The sequence below is a fragment of the Channa argus genome, chromosome 10 (assembly GCF_033026475.1).
Source record: "Channa argus isolate prfri chromosome 10, Channa argus male v1.0, whole genome shotgun sequence".
Taxonomy (NCBI): Eukaryota; Metazoa; Chordata; class Actinopteri; order Anabantiformes; family Channidae; genus Channa; species Channa argus.
The window spans coordinates 15,959,233-15,978,987 of NC_090206.1; the positions used below are offsets into that span (position 1 = coordinate 15,959,233).

The window sequence follows — 19,755 nt, forward strand, 5'->3', positions numbered from 1 at the left end:
TTGTGAAAATGCTACTTATAAATACAATAAAATTAGGGGCACTCACTTTGCTGTTCTGCTTCATTAGAAGCAGAACAGCAAATGCTTCTCACAATGCTTTTCTTTCTCCCACTCACACACTCACAGACTGTGGCTGGAGGTGTCTAGCCATCAAAAGCAAGTTTTAGGGCTTATGTGTTTCTCAAGGACATTTAGACATGAGAACGGAAGTAGCCAGGTATCAATCCTATACACCTCTTCTGATTCCTGAAACTGCTTTTGCACTGTAAGAAACAGCCCTATGTACTGTATATTCCTGGTTGGTGCTGTAAGGCTACTGAGTAGTTACAGTAGGAGCTGAAAAATGTCATGCTAATGGCCTTATATGCTAAAATAAAACGTCATCAGCTAACATTATTACTACAATCTACATGGATTTAAGCAATAATAATTTCCCAACCTTAAAATCATCTCTGTTTTAGACCCACTCAGTGCTCCAGTGTCTCCCTCTCCCTTGAGAAAAGCACAGTCCCACACAGAGCCAGACATCTCTGCTCCTGGGAGTCCAGCCACACGTTCTGCTCCTGGAGTACGTCGTAAACTGGGATCCCGTCACGGCTGGGGCTTGGGCCTGGCCAGAGGAGGCTCCGGGGTTTCCCAATCTTTCAGTCCCGGTGACAACAAGACACAACCCCGCCTGCGGCTGCATTCTAACCAGAACACTTCCACTATCCTCTGGGAAGGAGAGAGAGACAAAACAAATGCACCCCAGGCAGCAGACTCAACACTGACGAGTCAGGAGAGTATAGAAGAGGATGAAGGGAAAGGTGAGGAAGAGTAGAATTAGTAAGATGATGTCAATATACTTTAAAACAGTTAAGTCTGATTTATTTAAAAGAAAGACAACTGTGAGTTAGCAGTGTCTTTATTATTTTTATTAAAAAATGTTTATTTATAATTACTGCTTGAATTAAATTCAAGCTGGATAACAATATGAGTAAAATTGTACAGGGAAGTACAGTACAATAAGGTACAATTATCTACGTCTACATTAACTCAAAATATAGTAATATTGTTCTTAATAAAACATGGGTGTTATTAATGCAGTATGATCTTCTCTGCCTTCCAGAAAATCAACACTCCAGTGACGACACAGCAACGGCCTGTGAAAGAACTTGAGTCTACTTTTAATTAAAAAACTTTTTATAATAAGTGCTTCTGTTTCCATACATACTTTTCTGTGTATTGGATATGAGCCTTTTTAGTTTTTTCAATACATCAATAAATAAATCCTTATACCATTGATTTCCAGTGTTAGTAAGATGTTCTCCTCCATGGGCCCCAAAACTGACAACATTTAGTAAAAGGTTATCAAGTTAAAGACGTGAATATATCAAAAACATTGTTTGTGCAATAATAAAAATGGAGTTTAACAATAGACTTACCACTTTATAGTAGCTATATTAGCAATAAGTTGCTATTATTTCAACCTTCATTTAACTTGGTGAAATGTATTGCTGTGTCATTTCAGTCATCGTAGCAATTGTCCAAAATTACTTACTCAAGCAGACACAGTAATTAGCCTCTGACTCTCATCTAATGGGATCAAGGGAGGAAATTCAAGATTCAAGATTCAAACAACTTTATTGATCCCACAGGGAAATAGTGTGTTGATTAAAGAAAGAAAGTTTAGTGAGGAGGATTGGATGGCAGGCTATGGCTGATGGCCAAGGCTATGATCGTTCCTAAAAATAAAAAAGTGTCTCCTTACCTTAGCAGAACATTCATGTTGAAGTAAACAACGATCTTACTTAAAGTGACTGTAATAAATGTTTTCATAACGACAAAAAAAAAAACTGACGATGTGAAATCAGTTGTTTATAGTAATAAATCTACAGATATTTATCATTTAGGCTGCACCTCTTAGGTTCATAGCTCATGGTTTAGTTGATTGGCTTGAATCGCTAAGCCTGATTCATACTTGATAGGGACAGTATTGCAAAACCCTGAGGACATTCTCTATAGTACATTTCACACTGTATTTGAATTATTAACTAAGAGTATGGTTTATTAATGTTTGAGCTTTATTTTTGACCCTTTACTACATTTCATCAGTTACGTGGCTGTATATATACTGTAAAACTGTCAGCAGAGATTCTTATCATATGTGTAACACAGTATATTGTGGTTCATGCAGTTAAAGAAACATCCAAGAGCAGCAGAGCTCATGGAAGTACATGCCATCATATGCAAATTTCTCTTCGGCATTAAAGTTCAGTGCTAGAAGTGCTTCATCTTGTCTTCCATAAACCTTCACAGGATTAACTAAAAATGCTCAGTGTTCCTGCTGTTACCTCTGATCACCTCTTCTTAAAGTTGTCTCATTTAAAGTCAAAAAAGTATCACTTTTTGATCACATATTTTGTGAGGCATGCTTCAAGGTAAAACTGAGGAGCTGTAGATATCAGGTACTCATAAAACGTTGAATATTAGCTTTGAAACACGGTGAATCCAAAACATCTGGTGAACAGATGAGTTAGTATTTAAGCACTCAATAATGAAAAAAAATATTTTGTCTCCTGCAGTGGAGATTTAGACATGAGTTCGGGTCAGATGTATGCAGGAATTAAAAAAGAAATACATAGAAATTATGATAAACCTCTTTGTAACCCTTGGATTTGATCTGTGTACAGCAGGAAAACCATGGAGAAACTTCTCAATCTGCTTCACACATGGCAGAAAATACAACTTCATTTTCGGGTCCTTGTGTTAATCCAGTCATTGATCTAATGGCAAATGATCTGCACTACTGCTTTAATGGAGAATCCTCCTTAACTCGTCTTACTGTTGCACCAAACGGTGCCAGTGTAGCACTGGCCAGGCCTCTGTCAACAGACAGACAGATGGATGAAGGGGGGGAGGGGGGGCATGAGAGTTCATAATGAAGCTAAAAGGGCCCTCATATACGACAGGCAGCTTCCAAAGAGCTCCTGCCTCCCAGATTAAGACAAGAGCACATCAGCTTTTCCAGTAGGGGTTGTGTTTGAGTGTGTGCGCGGGAGACAACACTAAGGATAATAGCAGGCTGTAGCTCTTTCTATCTAGCCAGCCCTCTCTAAACACACATTCTGAGTTATGATTTGCAAATGACAAATGGATTGCTAATACAATTCATGAATTATGTAGTTGTCATGGTGACATTAATCAAAAAAACAGGCTCCTTTCTCTCTGCATTGAACATTGTGTTTGTGGAATTGAGATGCATGACGGGGGCTGCACACCGAGCTGCCTGAGTGAGCGCAGGGCAAAGCGATAGCAAGATATTGGTTCTGCCAGTCACTCAGAGGCTTATTATGAGTGCAATGCAACAATCACACGCCCTCAAGCACAAAGACAGACAGAGCCCATAGAAAAAAAAACAACCCAAAAAAAAACTGAAGGGTAAAGCTTTAAATTCTCAGTGGAGGAGCCTTGTGGTTAGCTATGCATGCAGCAATACCATGCACAGGTTATTGTACTACTTGTATAAACCTCTCTGGGCATTACGAAGAAGTCCTAAAAAAGGCCCCCAAAAAGAACGATTTTTTTTAAGTTTCAGTTTGTTTATTCAGCCCAATCTCTTGCTATAATAAGCTAATATTTTGAAGGAAGGCTTTGTACCTGCGAGCGAAACAAGCAGCAACAACACAAAACCAGTCAAATAAAACAGTGAGAGAAAAATATTGGCACAAAAAGAATGATTAAATGCCATCCCCAGCCCTGATTCCTAAAGCGATGAATGATGGATGACTGCCTTGGTTGACATCACGGTTGGATCTCAAGAGTACGCTCAGCTGCTTAATTATTGAGCACCTGAGGGGTGTAACACTATCAAACATCACTTCTTCAACACTCTTTTTCAGTATTTTTGGCCATCCTCCTCCTTTTCTGCCTTTTTCTTGTTTCTCAGTGAAGTTCTGACTAACTGCAGCCCGTTTATATTTTTCTTCATCACCCTCCTCTGCCCATTTACCCACATTGCTTGCCTGAGCCATCAAATTTTATTGACTGTCTTATTAAAGAGCCTCCAGCGACAAAAACCTCACTTAATGCAGGTGCATTACAGTTTAGTTTAGTCCAGATTTTTGCCTCTGAGATTAATCTCTGCAACCATCAACCAGCCCAAGTCAATGAGTTTTTTGATCTCTTCTCAGGCTTGTTGCTGCACTCTGGCTGATTTAGAATCAGCACACACAACTGAAACTTCACTTTGAGTTAATAAAAAGTTGTAATTCATGGATTGTTGTTAGGCAATTTCTCCCAGCATGGACCGCAGGTTGGGCAGGCACCAAGACAAGAGAGCGATGAGGTGATCTTTAATCGAGAAGTGGTGGTGTAATTCAATTAATTATATTTTGCTCCAGGCAACAGAAGTTGGGTAGGGGATCATTGAGACGGAACACAATACAACTAGGTGGAAAAATAACAAGTGGAATGTGTGTGTGTGCACACCGGCTGACCCTGCAACCTCGCCTCCTCACAAAACTGTCAAAATCTCGGTGCTTTTACCAGGCTTTTACTCAATGAGGTTAGCTCAAAGGTGAGTTCGTTCATCTATAACTTCCCTCCCTCTGTCTCCATCCATCTCCCCACGTCTTTCTCTTTACCCCACACTCCCTCCTTTTCTATTTCATCATCGTCTTCGCTCTTTGCTTCGTTCCTCCTCTTCTAACAGTTTGTTCCTGCTGCTTCACTCCCTCCTCCCTCTCCTCCCTCACACACTCCCTTTCTCTCCTCTAGTGTATTAAGGCGCTTTGACGCTCTCAGTAAAAGCTGATTTATTCTCTGGGTGGTATCGATCGGTTTCTGCATTAAAGATTATAATTCATTACCCCAGCCCCTTTTAATACATTAAACACTCAAAATAAAAATAAAATAACCCCCCACCACCCAGACTCCCCGTGTCCCGAGGGTGCGGGAAACACTCTTGTCGAGACGTCCGGCCTGTTGTCTTGTGTCCCAGAGCTCCGTGTGTGTGTGTGTGTGTGTGTGTGTGTGTGTGAGATTGACTCAGACATAGAGGTACTGACTGGGAGCAGTCTTCCTTTTTCTGCAAGCACTCATGCAGTCTGACACATATTGAACACACACACACAGATGCAAACAATGGACAGAATCTGCAACAATTTAGAAACAAAAGGTAGACAAAAGGTGAACATTTTCAATTTCAGTTTCTCTAATGTGAGACTTTGCTTCCTTTCTGTGTGTAGTATCATCGTAAACTGAATATCTTTGTGTGTGGGCGTTATTGTAGACAAAACCAGATATTAGAAGACATCACCTTGATCTCTATAACATTTTGCTGAAAGCTTTCAGTCATGTGAGCAGCATATTTTTAGGAAGGACAGTGTCAGCCTGGCACAACTTTAAGCACTGAGCGTTTTTATTTTAGTGAAATATCTCAAAACCACAGGGTGAGTGGTTTGATCCCCGGCCCTGGCTATATATGTCGAAGTGTACCTGGGCAAGACACTGAACCCTTTACAGCCCATTCCCCTCCTCAGCTGTGCAGTGCCGGTCCAAGCCTGGTAGAAATTGGGGAGGGTTGTGTCAGGAAGGGCATCCGGCGTAAAAACTGTGCCAAATCAACATGTAGATAATGATCCGCTGTGGCGACCCTGAACTCACAGGATAAGCAAAAAGAACAAAAAAAATACAAAAAATAAAAAATCTCAATATGCCTGCAAAATGGATTTTCTCAAAATGTGAACAAATGTTTCCTACATGATTATTAAATGAGTTTGATGTCATTTGATGGATTGTTATAAAGCATCACGTCAAGAATGATTTGTAATAACTCAGGCTCATTATCAGGTCAAAATCTTAATATTACTTTGATTTATATAAACAAACCTGTGTCTAATCAGCTAAATTCAGCGTGCTAAAACACAATGCTCTGATCTGAACCTTCAACTCAAGTACAGCTCCTCTTTTTAATGGTTGATTGAACTGACAACAAATTGAGTATTTGATCATGAAATAATCATCCAGACAGTGGTACAGATGAAACTCAGCAAGTGGATTTAGGTTGAATTTATGTTGGCTGTAATAAAATCTGTATCAGTAGAAGACAATTTGTTCTGCATTAAAGTCATCTTTTCATCATTTACATGAATTTCCTGACTCCACAGCTGAAAGCACCACCTTCATCTGACTCCAACAATGCTTTGACCACCAACAGAATATAGATCCCTTCCAGACAGGTCAAGTTAAGGATTTGTGTACTGCCTACGTACACTCCTCTGTTTGTCAATACTGTTGGCCTCTGTGGGATAGTAAGGATTTAAGAAGCGCCATGTGTCCCCTATTGATTTTACCCCAAATGGCTGCACCAATTCCCTGCACAAAACAAGATTGCCCTTCCCCATTGCCTTGACAGATTGATTTTGTATCTTAGCCACGAGGACTTGAGGAGCAATCCCTCTGATTCTTGCCTCCTTGCCCTGTCACTCTGACAGACAATTTCCCTCTCCATCCTTACCTCTCCCTGTCTCTCCTCCTTCTCCTTCCATTAAAGGACTCATCTACCTCTAAGCTCTAACTTCTCTCTGTCCGTCCTCCCCCTTCTTTTGGCTTCCACCCCCCACCCACCCACCCCTCCCACCGCCTCTCTTTCTTCCTGACAGGCTTTCAGACAGTAAATCAGAGACATTGATCCAGTGCAGCGCCCAAGTGTCCTGGATTCTGCTAAAGAGCCATTTTCATTTCACAAGCAGTTTACTGGCCTCGCTACCCCCCACCTATAAACATCGCCCTCCTCCCTCTTCTCTCGCTCTCTCCATCATGGCCTCATCCATACACATCAACCATCTCACCTCTCTCCTCTCCCAGATCCTCATCCTCTCTGAGAGCTGGCCTCCCACTTTTTGCTGCTGACAATTTTCCTCAAAGAGAAACAACTTGAGTGGCTTAAAACATTTCCCTAATACATACTGATTGCCCACACAGGCCCACTGCACACACTCATTGTATAGCTATAGCTGTTCCTACGCTTTTGCGCAAACAAGATCCAGAGCTCAGCAGGGCTCTGTGAATTGGTTACAAGAGGCCTGACTCCAGCAGCGTCAGGACCAAATTTGTTTTCCTCTAATTTGTTTGACACCAGCACAATTACCAAATGTGCAAAATTACTTTGCTGACAAGTTTCCATGTTCCCAACATATGAGTTTGAGCTCATATGTTGGGAGCTGGGTGGAGCTTCAGGTATGTATGTGTGTGTGTGTTTGTGTGTGATTGACTTAGACACAGAGGTATCCACAGGGAGCACAGGTGAGGCACCTTTTAAATTTAAAAGAACAAATCTCATCTGATCAAACAGGTATTTGTTTTTGGATTGAAAGCTCCAGAAAACCATCTACATGTTTTTAGATAAATAAACACGTGAAACTCTGTGACTTGTCTCATATGGTTTAAAAATTCACATCCCACAGTGGTGATTGTCACTGCTAATTGGCATTTAGTCTACGAGCCACCTTTGTAGCAGCATTTATGATTGTGATTAAGTCTGATTAACTAATTGTGATTTACAGTGCCCTAAGCCACCATTTATTTTGAGGTTTAGTGCACTTTAACTAACAAGAAGCAGCTGGAATAATACCTCATCTTGTCACTTTTATAAGCAGGTGGTTCAAAGCTTAGCTCTCAGCTTTCCCACCTCAAATGTGTGACGACCCGAATTTCATTAGGCTCCAGAACCTTCTGTCTGCCTGTGGCCTGGAGCTTTGTGAGGTGCTTCAGGAAGATAACATATCACCACTGCAGATTCAGAGGCTTATAGGCCAGAGATGTCAAGAAGAGAGGTACCTGAGAGGTACCTGCAAGAGTACAATACAGCAAAGGACATAAGGACGTCGTAGAGAGCTGATCTTCCTGTTCAGTGCTTGTTCCCTGCAATGCTTATAAATGCATACAGAGGAAAACCACCAGTTTATGCAGGAAAGGTCTGAATTTAAACCTAGAAATGTTGCTTCTTTGTCCTTTCTTGGATATGAATCACTTCTCTATGAATTCAATTGCTGCATTTACATATTATCTGTTGGATGGAAAGAACGAGAAAACCCACATTATTCTGACTTGGGCGAGTTAATCCATTATTCCGAGGTGGGTACCCCCTCCACTAGCCTTGTAGTCACATAATTTAAACTGCATAAATTACCTACTTTATATTTTGTACTTAGAGAAGTTAACAGGTGAAACAAACAGTCGATGGTGCCTTTAACACATTTATTTCAGTGAACTTTAATGTTGTAAATGTAATTGCCAGTAATGGAGGCTTTGCAGCAGCTTTGACACAAGTTGACACTTTCTTTCAGAAACCCACAATATGTCTGACCTGGAATAACAATACAAAGCTGACATGAATGGTTTTCCCAATTCATAATTCTGAACCGAACATAAATGGGGCATATATTTTTGTTCATCTCAATTTCCCTGTGAGCTAATGGTTTAGAAACATCTGTCTGAGACAAATGTTGCAGAACAGCTGCTTTTTATTGTTTATTTTTTAATGTTGGACATTAGCTTGTTCACATCAAGTTAGTCTACTGAACTGAGAAATTAAAGCTCTTTAAATACAAGGGAATCGTTAAATTAAAGCTTTGAATTCAGGTGTCTCCAGGCCTTTAAAGACACTGATGTGGACGCTTTCTCCTTATCTACGCTGGGAACTGTGTGAGATCACCTGACTGGTTTTTTTGTTCCATCCTAGATGTCACTCGATTATTCCATCAGTGATTACTCATTATATGAGAGACACTAAAGTGAGAATGAAAATGAGTTTAAACTGAATATTCACACTCATTGTATGAACACTTGTAATTTCTCATTACAAACAACAACTTTGGATTCACACAACTGTAATTTTTGCACCTGTAAGCAAGCAACACATTACAAAGTGGGGCTGTTGGCAGCACAGCTCGTTCTTTTGTTCAACTGGGGGATATTTAGAGGACGATGTATGGAGCATAAATTTTACAATTGGTACACTGGAGAGTAAACACGGCACAAATAGCAATTTCAGCCACAGCAGAGGTCTAATCAGCTCAAATAATTAAAATCACCTGTGTGGGTTCACTGGGGCACTTAGGGAGGAACATGTACCAAATTATTGATCTTCAAAGTGTGCAGCTCCACTGCTTTTTAGGTTTACGGCAGCAACAAGGTTTAATAGTGTGACTAACGTGTCTCAGAGTGAAATAATGTTATGAAGACAAATACTTTAATTGTGAAGCAACTGACGTGCTATGTAAATACAATGTTGATGCCCCCCCAACACACACACACACACAGTTTTATGACATTGGTTTGTATCAGACAAAAAGTGTGTCTAAATAAATGAGTTTATGACATTGCAGTTAGCTGTAATGCCCAGACCTACAAGACAATGAACAGGTGAAACGCATCGAGATGAAAAGCGCAGTATTGACGGCATAAAAGTGCAGGTTCTTTTTAAGTGTTACATTAAAATCACATAACATAAAAGCAATAAGCAAAAGGACAAAGCGTCAATTAGGCATCTAGGAAAAATGCACAAGCATAACAACAAACATGTTTAAGTGCCAAGAAAATGTGGACAACTTGGCAACAGCACATCAGTCTGAAATAATGCTTGATCACACGCCTGAGAGTTAACTACCATCAGATACTGACAAGTGAGCAACCAGGACACACACACATACACAGTATTTAACTATTCAAGGTATTACGACTACACACACAGGCACACACAGGTGTGTTGGCAGGCTATGAGCAGCCAGTAATTTCCAGGGCCAACAGGATTATCAGTGTATGTTCTGGAAGATGGCAGGGAATCAGCCTTCAAGTTAACAAAACAGTTAGCATAATTGGTCTTCATCTGTCATTTCAAACAGAGCTGTGGACTGTTTGAGTCCGAGAGAGGAAGAGAGAGAGGGAGAGAGAGACAGGGAAAGATTACTGACAGGACAGTGATGAAAATTGGTTGGAGGATAATGAGTCTCGTTGTCTTTTCATCCTCTCATCTGCTGTCTCTCTCTCTCCCCCTCTCTCTCATTATTCAGAGTGACTGGTCAGAGAGGAGCTTCACAGTCTGCTGCTTATTAAAAAACCCAGAGCGCCTTTAAATGAGTTCATCAGGCTCTCCATCCCTCTTTTCCTTCCATCCCTTCATCCTGCCGCCGGCTCTGCATCCTCTCATCCCCACCATTTTTCCTCCGCCTCTCTCAGTTTGAACTCCTACATCCTTCCCCTCTCTGTCTCTCTATCCCTCCCTCTTCCATCTGTTTACTTTTTCCACCGTCCTGTAGAGTAAAACAGCGAGAAAGAGATGAGGGGAGGAGGAGGAAGAAGAAGAAACAGGAAAGGCCCAGACAGGGAGAGAATCAAAGAGCTCAGAAGAGGAAAAGACAATCCCCTTTGTGACAGATGAAGCTTTTATTTAAAAAAGGGTGCTTTCTCCTCCTTTGCTGTTGATATATTCTTTGTAGTTTATTTTCCCCCTACAAGCCTTCTCCTTCCTCTATCTCCACACTCCACCTCCCTCCTCCCTGTGCGTCTCCACCACCGTGGCAGATTGTTTGGAATCAATAAAGATGGCTGTTGGCAGATGAAAGTCGTGGGGCGGGACGGTGGCTCGCTAAATACTCATTTCGCTTCACACAAATCACTGCCTGCGTCCCACCGGCACGTGACGGCTACATCCTGCAACAAACAATTAAAAACTCATACAGATGCACTGTAGGGAGAAGCATGATGGCGCTTGCATAAATACACATATGGTGTGTTGTGAGAGGCAGACAGGCAGTAAAGGTAGATGGGATTTGGACAGGGTGGAGACAAAAATGGAATAAAGGAAAAAGAGTGGAGGGGGAAGGATTGATGGCCGTTGTTAAATAGGAACAGGTGCAGTGTTCGACTTACCAAAGTGAAACAGACAGTGATAGTAAATGTAGGAACACTGCAAAATATAATACCTAATTACAACAAAACTCTGACATAACAGATTTTTTAGAAGCTTCATAAGTACAAGTAAAATATATTTAAAATATCAAAAGTACATATGTTGCAATTACATGAGTAACAATTTGTAAATTGTTACATTACTGTACATCACTGCATATTATTCAATAACACTAAGTTATCACGATAATTTCTTTATGTTCAGTCGAATCTTGTGGTGACAATTACACTTAATCATTCTGAGACTGACTTCATAATTTTTTTCATATAAATGACCAAATGAGCAACAGAAGCTCTTTACTCATGCATAACAGTGAGCGCTAATAAAACAGATTTTATGTGTGATTTGGCATTTGCTGTTGTGACATACACTGATCTGGGGTCACCATGGGAAAATGTAATGCTTGCTGTGATCGACAGGTGTCAGAACACACTGGGCATCAGAGCTTGCTGTGTTTGGAGAGTGCCCATGCTGACACCTTGTCAAAATCAAAACCCCCAGGTGGTGTTATGTGCTAGAGTAAAAATAGTACAATATTTATTTCTGAAATCTAATGAAGCAGAGATTTGTAAAACATTATCTACCTGTAATTTTAAGTATCTGTGTGTAGCAAGTGCAGTGTGACCCCCTTTTAGCAGCAGTAACGCAACCTTTCCACTAAAAATGTTTTAGCTCTGCACATCACTGCAGACACTGCAGTTTTTTGACATTCTCCCAATGTTGTAATCATGAACACAGATATCAGCTACTGCAAGAGAGGTCTTTATTTTCCTAGACGTTACCCTGGGGTTCACTGTAACCTCCAGAATATTTTATGCTTTGCTCTTCGTGGGAATTTTGTTGGTGGAACACTCCTTAGCAGGGTAACAATGTTACCCATCCAAAATTCTTGTGTAACCCTTTCTCCTGTCTTCTTGATCACATTTAAAGTTGTATTTCTAGAGAGATAGTCCATAAACTTTCCAGAGTCACTGTATAAAGTAAAATTAATACAACTAGCTCAGAGTTGAACTTGAGTAAATCTACTTTATTTTCCACCACTGTTGACAGATAAACAAAGCCCCTCCTTCTGTGAGAAAATGAGGTAGGAAATATTCATGTGAAGTGATCCCCAGTGATGAATAGCTCACTGACTCGTATCGCATGCCGAGAAATAATCAATTCATACACACCAGAAAGTGTGTGATTTGTTTTAATAAGATGTTGTCATAGTTTCATACACAAGCACACAGACTGGAATCGCAATATTCAAGCAGCACATAGGATGCATACCTCATAGGCCTGTAGGATGCGCCACTGATCACATGCAATAAAGGTCAACGTAACGTTATTGAAAGGAACACAGTCTTTTGCCATAACACTACACTTCACCTCAAGCATTAGAGAGAAAAACAGACAAAATAATCAACAACCTCATAAGAGCTATTGTGCATAATCAAAAAAGCAATCATTCCTTTAGGAGTTATCTTCCTGTTGAAGGAGGTCTTGATCTGTGTTACAAGCGAGGAGGAATCTGGATATTGAGTGTAGCGGTGTGTATCCACAGCAACCAAATCCGACAAATCCACTTGCTCAGAGTTTACTCTTGAGAGTGGGCCCAGTGGGATCTGAGAGAGAGAAAACATTTGTAATACAAGGGGAAGAGAGCATTTTACCTCGGTCATGCAGTGGTTAATAGCATTTTGGCCTGTGGAGAGTCTGGTTGCTTCAGAGGGATCTGTTAGTGAGGATTAGTCACTGTCTGTCCAACATGGCTAAAGACACACTCAAAACATGCAAACACGCACACATACACATCAGACAGACAGCCAGTGTGGGATGTGCCAGGTGTTGGAGACACATAAGGTTTATAGCAGAGACTTGGAGGTCTGCCTGCAGCAGCTCGGTCACACAGACAGAGAGTTCCGGTCCATCTACCAGCCAAGCACCGCTACTGCTCGCTCACTGCTGCTACAAAATCTGCTGCACATCCATTAAAGGAGAAAGACACCAACAGCTAGCACAGAGTTTTTAAAGGGACACACCTGCATTTTTGGAAAATCACCTCTTTAATCAACTGACCCAGTGTGAAAAGTGCTGATTTCATGCTGCAAGTGAAGAGTTGACGCTGAACTGCTGAGCGGAAGCTTAGATTCCTCACAGCAATAAGAAAACAGGGCCTACATTGAAGCTGGATGGACTCGTCGTTATTATTTATTATCTCAAATGAGTTAACTTTACAATGTGAATGTAAAATCAAGGCTAATATTATGCATACATCTGTAAAGCAGCATTAATTGATTTGTTTTGGCCAGCTGGGTGCAGAGGAACAATCTGTGAGTACGACACTGATTTATTATAACCTTATAAATTCATTATGGCAAATGTGGTCAAACGGTGGAATGTTTATATACTGACAAGGAAAGATTAACTTCAATATAAAGTCTTATATTAACTCTCTTTTTAGCTGTATTTTGGTCTCTACCAACTTCTAAATACTTCACAGTGTCACAAAAAACTGTACATACATTGCGTTTATTTGTTTAGTAGTAAAAACAGGTGCCTGTTTGTGGATGACAAAAATAATAAGGTATGAGCTGAAATGTGCTGAAAATATTGTGTAGAGCATGTAATCCTTCTTTTTGCCGGGTACATAGTCACATGACAGGAGTCATTTGATCCACTATTAAAAATATATATGTTACTGATATTTTACACCAGCACAGCTTTAAGTGATCAAGTAAAATGTAAATTAGTTTGACTTAATTCTGCCCAGAATTTATTTTTCCTTTAAACAGTTAGTGAAACCACTCAAGGAAATCACATTTGGGCATTGCAATGACGTTTTCTCCAACCTAAATAAATAAATAGGGATAAGAAGTTTTTGCCTTTTATTTGAGGCTAAATAGGAATCAGCACCTGCTACGTGTTCTGCATTTGTGTGGTTCAAGTAACAGACTTATTACAGACTGTTAACATTAAGCTCTCAGCCTCAGAATACTGGTTCTTACAGAAAACATAAATCATCAAAACAAGCTGGCCAATTTGATTTAATTTAATTTTTTTAAAAGTTGAAGAATTTTCCAAAACAACTAGGCACTGCAGCTTTTAGGGAACATTAGACAAACTGCAGTAAACCGTGCATATGTTGAGGACTGTTATCTTAAGATAAATACACATTTAGAGTTTTACCAGTGGCAAGACGGATTGACTCAAAACCAACTCGGGTGTGTGTCTTCACGGTTCAACGTAGCCAGATGCTTCCCATTGAAACAATGCAGATCAATAAGGCTATATAAATAAAAGTGTGTGTGCTTTGGATACACTGGAAATAGTTTTTACTAAGACCAAATGTGATTCTGCCATTTTCATGAAAGTTTCTGACAACGAAAAAAACAACTGAAGATCGTGATTCTCATCATTAGACTAATAATCACTACTGTGCACTATAATACTTGATACTTAAGTTGTTACATTTCCATCTATAAAATACAGCTTACTAAACTAGTGTGTTTAAGTTGTTGGATAGAGAGTACAAGGGCATCACAGTTTGAGATCCCATTATTTTTAGCAATTGATCTTTTCTGAGGCCCATATTAAAATGAAAGAGTAATCCTTCCTGGTATCGGCCACTACTGTCTGCAAAAAGATTAAAAAAAATAAGACTCTCGACCCAGAGTCTGAGTTTATAGCTTCTGTGAGAGACAATGCTGCAAAGTTGATTGGATTCTCATTTTTAATAGGCTGCTCTTCTTTTCTCTCTTTAACTCCTTTTCTGTCGGAGCACATACGTAAAATGTTTGAAATCCTGACTTAATGGCATGTGTGGATTTTGTCTTGTACTTGACTGTGTTCACATTTTAGGTAAAACTCTGATGCTGTTCTGAACACAGGTAAGAAATTAAATGTTATGCAAACTCTATGTATATTTTGCCCTGAACTGTTAAGCAGCATGCATATTAATGATATAGTGTTGTTTTCAGACCCTAGAGGCATTTCTCTTTTGCTTTGCTTTACTGCCACTGAGACCATGAAATTTCTCATTAATTTAAAATTAAACACAGCAGTCCCTGGTTTCTGTTGTTCACGCTGCCACATTATTGTTGTCAGAAGATTGTGAAGGTCTGTCTGTTTGTTGTGGGAAATGTCTGTTTTTTCTAATTTGTAATTTATATCTACTGTTTTTTGTGGAAATATAAAACAGAATAAACTCTTATTGTTGTAATTTCTCTGTCAGATCTAAAAGCATAGTGAGAAGTTGTAAAGGCACTAATTCGCGTTCTCAGCAGTCGCCAGCTTTGTGCGAGTGACCCAGTTACATCTGAATACTTTAGATTTTCACCAAAAATGATGTGGAACCACGCATAGATAGAGAAGATAGAGAAGTTGTAGAGGTGAACAGTTGTAGGAGTTTCTTTCAACAATTTTCTGATTGTTTTGTTGGTCTTGAATTTGTTTCTGTGGCAGCAGCTTTGTGCCAAGCCATATGAAAAAGTAACAGTTTTATAAAAGCAGAAAGCATCTCTCTCCAAATGTTTTGGAGGCGAGGGGTGACTCTGATTTATAGCAGCGGTAAAGTAAGATATTTGAGGTTAAGACTGGAGTTGTAATACTAATGCTTAATTTGAATAATTGAGTGGATGACTGATAATGCTAAGGAGCCCAGACTTGCTCGGCGTTATAACACGATCGATCACGAGTGTAATCGAAACAAATGGGTGAAGTCATCATGTCACAGCTCAAGCCAACATAAAATTTATGTATTTACTAAACTTCAATCATTCAGATCAATCTGCTATGATGGGAAACTGCTTCCTTTTAGTGTATATTGACAGCAGGTGAGACAGGACCTACCACATGCAGAATAAAAGTTTGGAGGCTAAAAACAGGTTTGTGTTTTGTACCATATAAACAAGATTCCGTTCACCTTCAGAGGAGAAAGCTTTTAATATTTTCATCCTCAGCAAAAGTTTGCAAATGAGCTAGGATGAAGCCAGTAGTGCCCATTACTTGTATTCTGGAGTGAACAAAATGCAATTTCAGTTAAGTGAGGTTTAGGAATAGGCTATTTACTCCAAAAAATATAACAAGTGCTGGTTGGAGGAAATGTCAGGGTTTCCTTCATGAACACTTCACACATGGGTTAAGACCGCCAAACTATAGACTAAATTTAGTTCTTTCTGCTGATAAAGGAAACTACACAGGAAACACACCATGCAAGTTACCTGAACAATAAGCTGCTGTCATTGGTCAGGCTAAAGGATTGGGTGCAGAAATGAAGGCAAAATACAGATGATTGGCTAAGGAAATGTCAACTTTCTAACACTGAACTTGGAAAACGAAGAAAACATAAAACCCACACATAGACATTTTTCGCTTTCGGGAATCTTGCTGCCAAAATAGTTGTAACACTATAAAAAACAAACAAAAAAAAAACTTTTAACATTTTGTGAAACAGACTCTCATACTGAGAGTGAGACCATGAAAAACTGCTGATTGCAGCAACTTTGAGTATTTAAATTTAATAACCTTCGAGATGGGTGACACAAACATTAACTAGATTGCAATTAGGTTTCAACTGGGCACTATTGCTTCATTTATACATTTGAACTACCTGTACTCACTGTAATCTCCAACCTCTGTTCCCTAACTATATTTAGAATATATGTCTTTACTTTACAAATAATTTCTGGAGACGGTGCACAGCAACACTGTACTGGATGGACAGGTAAACAAAACACACACACACACATACACACATCCACTTTGTGTGTGTGTATAAAGCTTATTGTAAATTATAACACTTAAATGAGATTCAATGTTGTTTAGAGATTTTAAAAGCTGCAAGACTGAAATACAGTATTTGTGAACATTGCTTCCAGTGTTTACGCTACTTGAGTTTACCAGCATCACAGCTCTAGATCTATATTTAATGTATAAACATGTAATACTGGACTTCTTAAAACTCAAAGAAAGAAGACAAATATAATATTTGCTAATTTATTTTTTTTACTTTGATCTTCTTATTGTGATGACCCCTAAATGTCTGACACAAAACACAGACTACTGTTGTTCTATGCTATTTTAAGTCCCTAATGTTGGTTATGTTGTTATTACTGTTCTGTTCAAGAAATACATGAATGCCTGTTCTAAGAAATACATCCTGAAAGGAAAGTAAGAACTGGCTGTTTTTAGTGATGCAATAACTCTTTTTATCTTCACTTATTGTTGTTCTCTAACTGAAATTATTCCAGACAACCTACATGAAATATGTGTAACCCCTCATCACTATTTCCATTTGACAGCATCTTAAGTCAATAGTACAAATGGCTGACACAAAGATTGTTATTATCAATCAAGGAAATGTGCATTCTGATAAACTAGATTGAGGGACTAAATAAATAAAATAAATCTGCGAGTAAAATAACAAGTCACTTTCTCACGTCAATTATAGAAAAGGTCATGCCAATAAACAGAACATACATCACATGTACTCGATGTCAGCTTGTATGTGTGAATGTACTAGATGTGCAAATAGCATACTGTGCATGATGTAGAATATTTATCACACCATTGTGGCCATCTCTATTTGTGTGTGTAGCTAAATTCAGCTGAGCTGTCATCACTGTATACTTCATGGATAACTGTGTGTTTGTATGAAATTGTGACATTGTGAGAGAGAAAAAAAGACAACTCACCAGCAGGGAAGTAGAGCGGGAGGTTCTGCAGATAAAGCTCCTTATCCGTTGGTAGGAACACACAGAAGATGACTCTGTCCAGCTGACACACGTACGCACACACACACACACACACACACAATGACCTTTATTACAAGCATATGCAATAAATGAATTCATCAATAGAATAGGGGAGCAATTTAACATTGTGTGACATTGTGTGGTGATGATATGTGGAGAATGCAGCTAATCAATCCATTACTCCCCTATTAGCTCCCTATTATTATCCCACCGCAACACCACAACATTGTGCTCATTATATTCTGTGCTGGGGACAGTGTGCTGGAAATGTACAGAGACGCAGAGTGCGTGTGTGTTTCTGCGTGTGTGTGTGAGAGAGAGAGAGAGAGAGAGAGAGAGAGAGAGAGAGAGAGAGAGAGAGAGAGAGAGAGAGAGAGAGAGGGAGAAAAGGAGGAGTTCTGTGTAGGTCTATAAGTATTTCAGTTGCACATGTTTGTGTGTTTATCATGCACAGTGGAGAAAGAAGTAATGTGTGTGTGCATGTCCCTGAGTGTTACACTAGCAGTGTTTGCCACAAAACCCCCAGTTTACTTTATTACTGTATGAAACAAACACTAGGGAACTCAATTCAGACCGAATTCTGTCCGATACTAAACACACACACACACACACACACACACACACACACACACACACACACACACACACACACACACACACACACACACACACACACACACTCACATTATGGAGCACACAGAGCAATAAACATAATAGCTTTCAAATAATATTAAGACACTGGTCGAGTGAGTGCAGCAATTTTACAACAATCTTGAGGTCTTGTGTACTCAGTCTATAATATTAACATTAAGTTTCTGTATCTGGACATACACCACATGTGGACTGATGATTAAAGTTAATATAGCTTTAATAAAAACATGCTTCCTGGGTCCTTCCTTACTTTGTTTTTCTCAAACTCAAGTGTTATATATTTCCACACTAACATCTCTACAGTAGTCGGGATTTGTCTGTTTTGGGTTCGCAGCCTGTTTCCTTTCCCTTCTGCCTGATGTGGGAGTTAAAGTCTCATTGCTTTCAAAGACAGACATTTGAGCAGCCTGCTAGCCGCAGTCCATGTTTTTCAGTCCCAGCTTGTTGCACAATTACCATCACTTGCCAGCATTTGAATGCAGTCTAAAAGAAATGTGCATGAAGTAACTACATCCACTGGGGGAAGGTTAGTAATCTCTGACCTCCACATTGACTTGCCTTCCTTTTGCTGCCTCCCTGATTCAAATTAAAGCAAATGCTTATGATGAGGGAGTGCGAAATGGCCTCCAGAAAATGCTGCCATCAGGTTCATTTTGATACTACTGCAAGACCCAGGAGATGCTAAACTAAGTGAATGTAGTGACTTGTCTATGAACTGACTGCATTTTAGGGAAACAGACTGACACTATTTTTCTGAACTCATATTTCACAGCTTACATGACGCAAAACTCATTGACCTGTAGTGGAAAACACCCTGATACTGTGACGTTTGCACATTTACTGCTCCATTAAAACAACTTTTCTTTTAAGGGCATTTTAATATTCACTGTTTGACATTATGTAATTCGAATTGTTGAAAACCAACTGAGTCATTGCTTATTGGGAACAATAGTTGAGAAAAACATACTGTAAAGCCCCTATGAAAAATATCTATACATAAGTATGAAAACAAATTTCCTTAGGTATTTGTAATTGATTTGTTAGTGTTTTACAAATAAATTATTTTTCTTACTAAACTTGATGCATAATGCTGGAAAACTGCCCCATGTCTTAAGTCCATTTTATATTTTAGTGTGTATGTAATTTCCTACACTGTGACACTCAGCCTGGCCCTCAAACACACACATGTATTGTAAAATGAAAAATGGAAGCAGCTCAATTAAAGAATAAACCAATTTTCTCTGGTGTACATTTTTACTTTATGTGTATGCAAATAAACTCCATCTTACCATCTCATTTCATTACAATTTCCCATCATAAAAACACACAGTGGAACTATTTCTGGGCAGAATGTAAATAAACATCTCATTGATTTGACTTTCAGGTCTTATTTCCAGCTGTTAAGGCCTTGTT

At 39.4% G+C, this 19,755-nt stretch overlaps 2 protein-coding genes across 6 annotated transcripts in view; one reads left to right on the top strand and one right to left on the bottom strand.

The window, feature by feature from the left end:
• ccdc88b (coiled-coil domain containing 88B) overlaps positions 1 to 1,835 on the top strand; it is a 36,846-nt gene extending 35,011 nt beyond the window's left edge. For all 3 annotated transcript variants that reach the window (XM_067517900.1, XM_067517901.1, XM_067517902.1), the window contains exons 27-28: positions 462 to 806; positions 1,109 to 1,835. In XM_067517900.1, the coding sequence (XP_067374001.1) occupies positions 462 to 806; positions 1,109 to 1,158 (395 nt within the window). In that variant the 3' untranslated portion in view covers positions 1,159 to 1,835. The remainder of the gene's footprint in view (positions 1 to 461; positions 807 to 1,108) is intronic.
• Positions 1,836 to 12,130: 10,295 nt separating this feature from the next.
• The window catches only part of macrod1 (mono-ADP ribosylhydrolase 1), a 109,605-nt gene continuing 101,980 nt past the window's right edge, over positions 12,131 to 19,755 (bottom strand). For 2 of the 3 annotated variants that reach the window (XM_067517911.1, XM_067517909.1), the window contains 2 exons: positions 17,632 to 17,713; positions 12,131 to 12,561 (listed from right to left, as the gene is read on the bottom strand). In XM_067517911.1, the coding sequence (XP_067374012.1) occupies positions 12,527 to 12,561; positions 17,632 to 17,713 (117 nt within the window). In that variant the 3' untranslated portion in view covers positions 12,131 to 12,526. Of the gene's footprint in view, positions 12,562 to 16,158; positions 16,189 to 17,631; positions 17,714 to 19,755 lie in introns of all 3 variants that reach the window. The other variant, XM_067517910.1, reaches the window with a different exon arrangement.